Source organism: Dreissena polymorpha, chromosome 2, assembly GCF_020536995.1.
Source record: "Dreissena polymorpha isolate Duluth1 chromosome 2, UMN_Dpol_1.0, whole genome shotgun sequence".
Lineage (NCBI taxonomy): Eukaryota > Metazoa > Mollusca > Bivalvia > Myida > Dreissenidae > Dreissena > Dreissena polymorpha.
In genome coordinates, this window is record NC_068356.1 from 3,641,349 (window position 1) to 3,653,433 (window position 12,085).

Sequence of the window (12,085 nt, forward strand, 5' to 3'; positions counted from 1 at the left end):
CTATAGTTTTTTCTTCATAACACATCTCCTGAATCGCTATAGTGAATTTGACAGACCATCACAAGAAAGTTCCGAGGGTGGTCCTCCTTAAAACTTGTAAAAACAGTTCTGGATTTTTTTTAATTTTTTGTCTTGGGGGGGGGGGGGGGCCTAAAGAGTTTTTTCAGTTGAAAACTTAAGTTCTCTGAAACATCCTGGTTTAGAGGTGTAATATCTGTTATTTAAAGTATTGCGGTCCTATTCAAAGTTATTCCCCTGGGGTTAGAAGTTATCGAGACCTTACAGCAACTCGTTTCCTACACATTTTATATATAAATGAATTTTTTTTTGATCTATCAATCAATCTGCAAGGCCCACAGGTTTAGTATGTGTTGTAACATACTGATCCTTTTTTCACAATTAGCTCCACCTTGAGGCTAATTAATTTCACTATATTTATAACAACAAAATGCAAAGCCAACATGGTTGATATTTGTGACATATTTATCTAACATCATAAAGTGGCTATGTGCCCAGTTTGTTTTTATGCCCCTAGTGTCAAAACTGGCCTCACTAAGATCTTAAATAGAGAAAACCTTTATAAAATCTTTTTTGAAACTGCAAAGCCCTGGGCTTTCATAATTTACCCCCCCCCATCTTCCAGTTTTATATTGGCTTATGTTGAGAAGATCTCAAAAATATTTTTCTGAAACAGATAAGCCCTTGGCTTTCATAATTGGTATGTAGCATGATCATGTATTCTTCAAAGAATGTCCTATAAGTTTGTTCTATTTACGCCACTGCGGTCAATTTTAGCAGAACCAGTTTAGTGTTTTGAAATATTTTTTCTAAAATTACAAACACCTGTACAATATGTATGTTGAGTTCTTCACTGCCATCAAAAAAAGCCCCATACCACAGGTACCTGGGGCCCCAAGTATTTACCTCTTAAAATCCCCAGACATAGCTATATATATATGGGCAGAATCATGAGAAAACATGTTTTTATTGAGGATAATCACTGAAAATCCGGTGGAAAACAAACAATATAGCGATTTTTATGTTTGGGTCGAGTACAATTAAGTACGAAAACGACCTATTGCTTTATATATTTATCTTCCATATGCTAATAATGTTAAGAGAAAGCTAAATATAGTTATAATTTGCATAACTCGCTACGCTACAATGATTTTTGCCTATTGCATGTATTTATGATCATTTTTATATTATTTTATCGATTAAAAACCAATTTTGACCAGGTTTTAGATGTCGACCTCGATAACAAATATATTTCAATAAATTTATGTAAAGTTTATTACTCGCTATACGATTTATATGCAAAACAATGATCTATTCCCCAAACTTGGGCTTTAACTAAAATTTCCCAGCTGAGGATCCTCAGGACTCCATATGGTAACAAAACTTTCTAAAACTGTAGATTACCATAAAATGGAAGTTTCATAATAAGCAATGTCTCACCAGGCACTTTGGAGTTATGGCTTTCTTACATTGGAGTTTAAAATGACAAAAAAGTAAACTTCACAAGAAAAAGTGTTGAATGTAACACTTGTCTTCCTACCTTGAACGTCACACTTCAAGTTAAAATATGGCCATAACAGCTTGTATTGACTGTTTACATTCATTCAGTCATTTTAAAATAACTCACAACAAAAGACCACCATGTGGAGAAAGCACGTCACACCTTTCACTTGTCTCATCACCTCAAATGTCAAGGTCACATTAAAAGGTCAAACATTGACATCTAATAACTTGTTATTGGCATGAGTGGTGTTTCGAGACAAAATTGGATTGTGGGGATATCAATGGCCTATGGAAATACCAGTATGTCTCGTTTGTTCAGTCAGAATTTACCAATTAGATTTAATATTTTTGACCATTTATATGACTTTAGTTACTAGAGCTTATTGGGTCATTGTCGACCTGAAGTGGCATGAAGTCACTCGGGGATGACTAGAAGCCGATTCATGTCACCCTGGGGTGACTTCAAGCCGATTCTAGTCACCCGGTTGGCTTGAAGTCACACCAGGGTGACATGAATCGACTTGAAGTCACCCTAGGGTGACAAGAATCGGCTTCTAGTCACCCACAGGTGACTTGTGGGCCATTTCAGGTCAACAACGACCCAATGAGTGTTACTAGAGCTCATTGTCCACCTGAAATGGCTTCAAGCCGATTTATGTCCCCGGGGGAGACTTCAAGCCGACCGGATGACTTGAATCGGCTTGAAGTCACCCCAAGGTGACATACATCGGCCTCTAGTCACCCCCGGGTGACTTCAAGCCATTTCAGGTTGACAATGACCCAATCAGCTTACCGCATTGGGTCATTGTCGACCTTAAATGGTTTGAAGTCAACTGGGGGTGACTAGAAGCCGATTCTAGTCACCCCCGAGTGACTTCAAGCTGATTCATGTCACCCTGTGGTGACTTCAAGCCGACTGGGTGACTAGAATCGGCTTGAAGTCACCCTAGAATGACATGAATCGGCTTCTCGTAACCCCCAGGTGACTTCAAGCCATTTCAGGTCGACAATGACCCAATGAGCGTTAAAAATACTTATTGACAATTAAAACAAATTAAAATCTAAAATGTTTATTACTGTTTTAATATCTGGCTTAAAGAGAATAGAGAATGTTTATCTGGCAAAAACAATACAGAAAATACAATGTGCACACAAGCATCGAAGAAGTACAAACATAGGTCACTAGTTTCTAATTGTACACAACAACTTGAAAAATGCTGTGACAATAATTGTAATTTGCAGTGAAGTCCTTTACTGACTGAGTTTGAACTTGAGAATGTCTTTCTTGTGAAGGAAACAAACACACAAAAGAAAACATCCAGACTTAAAGAAAAACTCTGGGTAGGGTTAATTTGGTTGGTTTGGTCTGGTCATTCTAAATAATTTTCTTTAAATGGCCTGAGGTAATTGTTATTAAATTAAAACATCTGACAAAGTATCTGTAATTTGCAATATTATCGTGTTATGTATCAAGCAGAAAAGAGTAACAAAATAAAAGCTTACGCCAAAAGGAAATTAGATAAATTTAAGCAGCAGAAATAGATATCTGCAGATAGAAAGTGAACAAATTAAAGCAGGAATAAGAAAATGAACATACAAACTACATTATCAGCATGGACTAATACCCTTGTAACGAAATATCAAGTTAAATGTGTTTGGTACAATCATACAATTAAGGAATGGAATGCCTTTATATATTTTTTCTGATAAACAAGAAAATAATAATGAATGACTTATCAAAAGAAGAATTGTTAACAAAAAGCTTATACATGTACAAGTTTTGCATATTTATATAACTGTGGTAAATAAATACATTTAAGACATCATTTATGAATATGCTGACACTATATGTTATGTATATCGAGGCATAAAAAAATATTTGATAGAAATGCAAGATGACAAACTCACATGCAGTCTATACAATTCGACAAGTAATTTATATACCATGTCTTAACAATAGAAGAAAACCATATGGAAATGATGGCTTTAACATGTATGATAATTGGCTTTTTATTACTCAGTTGATGGATGCAATTTCAAATATTGCAAAACTATGGAGAAACACACATTTTGAGAACGCTCGACAAACATTTATTTTACACTGAAGTACTGTACAAACAAAAAGGATAAAAATAAAAACATTTTAAAGTTCAGGAAAAATCACAGTTAATTGCACATAATTGGTTCAATAAGTTGTTTATGAACAAAGGAAACAGGTTTATCTACAAAGTTCATTGATTAACAGTCATTTGCTGGTGGAAAACACGTAAGAATTACAAGCAAATAAATAAGAAAAACAGATACACAAAAGTTTTACATGTCTTATTAGACTATTTCAGTTTGAAACACCACACTGACAACTGTGTTCCTGACGATGGTTTACTTGTTAAATTATCATATTATGTACACAACTACAGCATAATTATACAGAAAATAGAATTATTTACAAAGAAAACATCAGTCTTGACAGATCTTCATTAAACAAGAGATGTGTTTGTCAGAAACACAATGCCCCTTATTGCGCTGCTTTGAAGCCATAAATTTGACCTTTGATCTTGAAGGATGACCTTGACCTTTCACCACTCAAAATGTGCAACTTCATGAGATACACATGCATGCCAAATATCAAGTTGCTATCTTCAATATTGCAAAAGTTATTCAATATTGCAAAACTTTAACCAAGGTTAAAGTTTTCCACAGACTGACAGACAGACAGACAGGCCAAAAACAATATACCCCCGATCATTCGATACGGGGGCATAAAAACAGGATATTTACAGAAAGACAACAATAATCAAATATCATCAATGCCATATTTACAGTTTATATACACTTATAAGCTCCGAAAGACATTATTAAACTGAAGATGATTTATCATATTGATTATGTTACCATAGAACTAGCCCTTATTTCTTTAAAGTTCTTAGTCCGTTTTAGTCAGAGCTCAAGATAAGTGGAGCATAAGAGTGAATACCCTTGAACATTTTGCAAATATCATTTAAAAGTACATTCACGTTGTTATACTGTACACTTTATTCACTTATCAGCCTGTAAATATTGAACCCTTTAACAATACCAAATACTAGAGTTGAAGGTTTTGGATTACCGGTAAATTATAATTAGACAAAAACTTCCTTGGGTAAAGTGGCCTTTAGAATTAAACAAATTAAATTTTGATACCAGATTATCCTTAAAAAAAGTCAAGAAATCAATAAGTCCAATTCAAAACACAATGTTATGAATTCTCCTTACAAATATGACTATGAACCACATTGACTTTCTATTTCAATTTCAAGGGCTATAGATAAGCCCAAACTGTCAACATGTCAAGAGCTGTCTGGGCTAATTTCTCAACAAACAAACACAAATTGTATTTAAACCGAACATAAAGAAAAATTGGTAATCATATATTCAAATGTACACTTTAAATTTATTGAACTTCAGTCTATTGCACAAGCATCATCCCTGCAGTCTGTTGAAAACCCTTTCTTGCGCTGTTGCGTAACTTCTATACCTTTGATTCTGGCGTATGTCTGCCACGTCTGAAATCAGAAGAGAACAATGTTCCATTAGAGGGGATTTTAATGTGAGAGAAGAAATGGAGACCTCAAACAGAACTTTATAGAATCAAATGAATACAAAAAAAAGATTCACCTTACACTGAGATTAGACTTTTTTTAGTTTAAGCTATTCAGAAAGATTTAAAAAAAACATTTGCGGTACTTCTCTTTGCATGATGTATATGTAATTCAATAGAGCAACATGTGTTTTCATTTGAAAAAAAAGTTAGAATAAGTTATTATTGATACAAATTTGATACTTCATTCATACACGACTATTTTCTACTAGCTCCACTAAAAATGCTAGCAAGGCTACAGGTAAATCAAAGCATAATATGGTAAGGGATATACAAAACTTTGCTTTCCAAAGCAAAGTTTAACACAGTATCTTTTCTGTATGCTCCTCAGGCAAGTTTCTGGTTGGAAACATTTTACTGGACGAATACATAAAATGCCTATATAATTAAGAAATTTTAATTTAATTTCATAAAGGAAAACTGTGAGTACGAATCCATAATTGTCATTTGTATCAAGGACTTGTTATTTGTATAAATTACTTTCTTCCCTTCAATATAAGTTACCATTTTAAGATGTATTCGCATTGAAAAAAAGATTTCATATCATGCAATTTCCCACTCTCCCTGTAGGCCATTCTTTCACCCATATAAAAGGGTATCACATTTACAGATTTTTTTTAACGTTTTAAGAAAATGAAATACACAAAACGTTACCGTTTTAACAGTATCCCTATGTCCGTTTAAACAGTATCCCTATGTCCGTTTAAACAGTATCCCTATGTCCGTTTAAACAGTATCCCTATGTCCGTTTAAACAGTATCCCTATGTCCGTTTAAACAGTATCCCTATGTCCGTTTAAACAGTATCCCTATGTCCGTTTAAACAGTATCCCTATGTCCGTTTAAACAGTATCCCTATGTCCGTTTAAACAGTATCCCTATGTCCGTTTAAACAGTATCCCTATGTCCGTTTAAACAGTATCCCTATGTCCGTTTAAACAGTATCCCTATGTCCGTTTAAACAGTATCCCTATGTCCGTTTAAAACAGTATCCCTATGTCCGTTTAAACAGTATCCCTATGTCCGTTTAAACAGTATCCCTATGTCCGTTTAAACAGTATCCCTATGTCCGTTTAAACAGTATCCCTATGTCCGTTTAAACAGTATCCCTATGTCCGTTTAAACAGTATCCCTATGTCCGTTTAAACAGTATCCCTATGTCCGTTTAAACAGTATCCTATGTCCGTTTAAACAGTATCCCTATGTCCGTTTAAACAGTATCCCTATGTCCGTTTAAACAGTATCCCTATGTCCGTTTAAACAGTATCCCTATGTCCGTTTAAACAGTATCCCTATGTCCGTTTAAACAGTATCCCTATGTCCGTTTTAAAACCATTAGTGCCATCGCATCTCCAAACTAAAAGTTGTAATTATTTCCCGAAGTTATATTTAGTGCATATCCCAATCACGCAATGACGTCATATTAAAATCAACTGTTCTCGTCATTGTCAAACCATTGGGTTACACTTTGTCTACTTACATGCCGTAATATTTTGTAACAAAGAGGAATTAATATTGAAACTACATTCCTTAAATAAGAGTAATCCGGTTTTAAAATTTTCAACATTTTACTTAACACGATGTACATCAAAAGATGCATACTTCAATTTATGTAAAAATGTTCCTATACGGAGATTGTTCCCCATATCTCTAGATTTGAATGCCGATGAAGAAACGTCGAGAAAATTTCCTCGTGCGGACGCGTGTCGAATGTTCAAGACGATTCGTGGCATGCTCATGCAACAAAAGGCAGGAACTTTGTGATGACGTGCGTTAAATATTCAAGACGTCTAGTCTGTACAAAGTGTATTGTTATGTTTACGTATTGTGAATAAGGGCCATCTTGCGCACATGATACAAATAGTTTTTAATACGACTCTTTTTCAGCAGCTGTTAACAAGCTTTGCAACGTCGTAACGTAATGAACTAAAATGAATTCTATTGATATTGACTGTCGTTTAAACGTTTACTGTTTTTGTAAACATTTTTTAGCAAAACGCGAAACGTGACCGTTTAAACATGATACCCTTACCCATATATGCCAAAATTAGTGTGTTTTATTCCCCAAAATGAAAACAAAAGACTCCACTCCCAAAGTAACAAATAGCCATGTATAGACTCATTTTTGTGCATGATTTGTCATCTTAAATAAACTGTTAAGCATCTGGCAACACAAGTGTTAGTAAATATAAATATACATGTTTTCCATTAACATCAGTATACATTAAATAAAAACTTTATCACATGTATTGATCTGGTTTTCAATATAATACAACTAATATGAATATTTTATCTTCCAAATGTAAAATAAGCAAGCAAATTCGTTGAATTGATATCCCCTGCCAATATGCTTCTGGACACAAAAGTCTTATATTTGACATTCAAAAAAGCATTTTTTCAAGATGCAAAGGGCCATAACTCCTTTATTATCCAATGGTATACAATGCCAATTGGCATGCATCATCCTCTTATCCATATATATACTCATACCAAGTTTCAATGAAATCCGCCAAAGCACTTCCAAGATATGGCTCCGGACACAAAAAAGCATTTTTTCAAGATACAAAGGGCCATAACTCTGTTATTAACAGATGGTGTACAATTCCATTAGGCGTGCATCATCCTCTTATCCACATATATACTCATACCAAGTTTCATTGAAATCCGCCAAACACTTCCAAGATATGGCTCCGGACACAAAAGTGCCGGACGGACGGACAACGCCAAAACAATATCCCTCCGCCTATGGCGGGGGATAATAACTGAGCAATTTTATAGGCTACTGGTTAGCGTGTACAATTTAACAATTTGTAAATACTGCTATATAAAGGCATATTTTGTCCAGAGAATAACATCCAACCAGTCTGGCTTTTAACTCTATGGCAAAAATACAATTTTTTTGTGAAACTATACTAGTATATATTTTTAGGATTACCATAATTACTTTGTTTAGTGAAAATTTAGATACCAAAACTATTCAATACAGGTGTCCATAAATTTAGAGACAAACTAAACGAAATACATCGATCAGATGCGGGTTTGCAATATGTTGAACAACCATTATATTCACAACTCATATCATGTGCTTATTAAATACCAAGCCATATAATATAATTTACTTTTACATATATTTGCACTTTTAAAATTAAAAAAAAGTAATTTCTCAAGCTTTTTTTGTACAGAAAGTTACTTAAATTCTTTTTTTTGCCAACACATTCAAAGATGAGCTTTTAATTAATTGATACTCTATAATGAACCCATAATTTCAATAAAAATATGCAAACTATGAATTTTTTGTTTGTAAGTAAGTTGTAGTCTTTACACTTAAATTGTTTGTATAGAAGGGTGCATTATGTTCTGAAGCAGTTATTATTTTTCAGTTATATCTCTGTGGTGAAACAATTTTGTACCCATATACTGCACATGGTTATTTACCCAAGCATTCACCTGCTATGTTTTATGGCGTTATAAAAATGCATGATGGAAGTAACACCAGACAAGGATATCAGTAAAACTGATGGATGCTCCTTGATGATGCTTTGTCAATATAGGGTTAATTGTGTGAAAAAAGTGTGACCTTGAGAAAATCTATTATTAGCCTTGCCTGAGCCTGGTTAGTGACATAAGTGACCTCAAACCTCATCAAAAGGCAGAGGTCCATGCATGGTACCTTCATGCCAAATATATAAGAGATCGGTCAAATATTGAAGGTGCTATGAAAAACTGTAACCAACGTGGGACCTTGAGAAAATCTATCATTAGCCTCATTGACCTAGACCCCAGTGACCTCAAACCTCATCAAAAGGTAGAGGTCCATGCAAGGTACCTACATGCCAAATATGGAAAATATCAGTAAAATATTGAAGGCGCTATGAGAAACTGTAACAAAAGTTAGACGGAAAATCTATTATTAGCCTTGGTAACCTTGACCCCAGTGAAGTCAAACCTCATCAAAAGGTAGAAGTCCATGCAAGGTACCTGCATGCCAAATATGTAAGAGATCGGTAAAATATTGAAGGCGCTATGAGAAACTGTAACAAAAGTGTGACGAAAGGACAAACTGGCAACTATATGCTTCCCATATATATATAGCGAAAACAGGCAAAAATCTGGTAAAATAGCACTGTAAAATGTGCAGTCCAAAAATTAAGTCATAATTATTGATTCACAAAAAATAAATATTTTGGTCAACAAAGTGGGTGTCCAACAAGAGCTGTCAGAAGACAGCGCGCTTGACTATTCGAGTGCTTGACATTATAATGTAAGCCATCATGGGGACATTGTTCATATTCAATAATTTATAAGACGATCTTTCAAAACTAAAAAAAAAGGACAAAAAAAAAATTTTTTTGGGGGGGTGGGTGGGGGGGTGAGAGGGGGTATAATGTGGGGTGTGGTAATTTATTGGATGATGTTTACAGATGAAATATATTTTGGTTTTGGGGGGGGGGGGGTAGGGGGTGGGGTGGGGGGGGTGGGGGGGGTTAGAGGGGGGTATAATGTGGGGTGGGGTAATTTATTAGATGATGTTTAAAAAAAAAATTTGGGGGGGGGGGGGAAGGGAGGTTGGGGGGGAAGGGATTCTGGGTAGGGGCGTGGGGTATTGTTTGGGTGGAATCCATCGTGGTATTCAGGTGAGTGTTGTTTTGTCAAAGTAATAATAAAATGTGATCATAAATTAAGAAGTTATGGCAATTTAAGCAAAATTTTCAATTATCTAAGTGTTAAAGGGGCCATAATTATGTAACAAGAGCACCGCCTTGCGGGTGCAGACCGCTCATCTATTTTCTTTTTAAAGGTGAAGGGACTATCATTTTCAATCACAAAGGAGGGAGGGGTGGATAGAAGAGGGGTGCATTGTGTGGGGGTGTGGACATTTATTACATTATCTTCCAAAAATGCGAAAAAAAGGAAAAAAAAAATCGGGGAGGGGGGGGGGGGGGGGGGTGGGGGATTCTTGGGTGCGATGGTTGGACGGTATTTCAAACATAAAATAATAAAAATAAATATTTGTGTTTTGTTACCGTTTCAAAAAACATAAATTGGGGGGGGGGGTGAGGTGGGGGGGGTGAGGTGTGGGGGGGGGGGGGGGTATAGTGTGAGGGTGTGTGGTGGTAATTTGTGATCTTAAAAAAAAAAAAAAAAAAAAAATTTAGGGGGGGGGGGGGATTCGGGTGGGGGGAGGGGGGGTGGGGGGGTGGGGGGGGGGTGTTTCTTGGGTGCGATGGTTGGACGGTATTTCAAACATAAAATAATCAAAATAAATAGTTTAGTTTTTTAACCGTAAAAAAAAATGGGGGGGGAGGGGGGGGGCACGGGCGATGGTTTGGGTGGAGTCTATTATGGTATGTCAGGTAAGAGTAGTTTTGTCAAAGTATCAATCAAATCTAATCATAAACAAAGAAGTTATGGCAATTTTAGCAAAATTTAATAATTTGACCTTGAGAGTCAAGGTCATTCAAAGGTCAAGGTAAAATTCAACTTGCCAGGTACAGTAACCTCATGATAGCATGAAAGTATTTGAAGTTTGAAAGCAATAGCCTTGATACTTAAGAAGTAAAGTGGATCGAAACACAAAATTTAACCATATATTGAAAGTTACTAAGTCAAAAAAGGGCCATAATTCCGTAAAAATGACATCCAGAGTTATGCAACTTGTCCTTTTACTGTACCCTTATGATAGTTTGCGAGTGTTCCAAGTATGAAAGCAATATCTATAATACTTTAGGGGTAAAGTGGACCAAAACACAAAACTTAACCAAACTTTCAATTTTCTAAGTATAAAGGGCCCATAATTCCGTCCAAATGCCAGTCAGAGTTACATAACTTTGCCTGCACAGTCCCCTTACGATTGTTAATAATGGTTGCAAGTATGAAAGCAATAGCTTTGATACTGTAGGAATAAAGTGGACCTAAACACAAAACATAACCAAATTTTCAATTTTCTAAGTATAAAAAGGGCACATAATTCTGACAAAATGCCAGTCAGAGTTACATTACTTTGCCTGCACAGGCCCATTATGATAGTTAGTAAGTGTTTCAAGTATGAAAGCAATAGCTTTGATACTTAAGGAATAAAATGGACCTAAACACAAAACTTAACCAAAATTTTCAATTTTTTAAGTATAAAAAGGGCACATAATTCTGTCAAAATGCATGCCAGAGTTATCTAACTTTGCCTGCCCAGTCCCCTCATGATAGTAAGTAAGTGTACCAAGTTTGAATGCAATAGCATTGATACTTTCTGAAAAAAGTGGACCTAAACGCAAAACTTAACCAAAATTGTCAATTTTCTAAGTATAAAAAGGGCACATAATTCAGTCAAAATGCACGCCAGAGTTATCTAACTTTGCCTGTCCAGTCCCCTCATGATAGTAAGTAAGTGTACCAAGTTTGAATGCAATAGCATTGATACTTTCTGAGAAAAGTGGACCTAAACGCAAAACTTAACCGGACGCCGACGCCGACGCAGACGCCGACGCAAAGGTGATGACAATAGCTCATAATTTTTTTTCAAAAAATAGATGAGCTAAAAATGCTTGATACAGTGGTCTGCTCTTGTTTATAGGTTGGGGTCATGTTAGTAAACAAGTATGCAACATATAAAAGCAATATGTCAAAGGATATAGGAAATATTTGGGGTAGTACGCAAACTTTAACATAGATTTATCAATAATATGCATATTCTAAGTATAATAGGGGCAATAATTATGACAAAATGCTTGATAGAGTTGTCTGCTCTTGTTTATAGGTTGGGGAGTTGTTGGTAAACAAGTATGCAAAATATGAAAGCAATATGTCAAGGGACAATGAAAATAAATGGGGTAGTACAAAAACTTTAACATTTGCTGCATATTCTAAGTGGAAAAGGGGCCATAATTATGACAAAATGCTAGAAAGAGTTGTCTGCTCTTGTTTATAGGTTGGG

The 12,085-nt window shown here is 35.4% G+C and overlaps 1 protein-coding gene across 2 annotated transcripts in view; it reads right to left on the bottom strand.

The window, feature by feature from the left end:
• Positions 1-2,575: 2,575 nt before the first annotated feature.
• The window catches only part of LOC127865649 (kinesin-like protein KIF23), an 85,515-nt gene continuing 76,005 nt past the window's right edge, over positions 2,576-12,085 (bottom strand). For both annotated transcript variants that reach the window (XM_052405556.1, XM_052405555.1), the window contains one exon: positions 2,576-5,063. In XM_052405556.1, the coding sequence (XP_052261516.1) occupies positions 5,030-5,063 (34 nt within the window). In that variant the 3' untranslated portion in view covers positions 2,576-5,029. The remainder of the gene's footprint in view (positions 5,064-12,085) is intronic.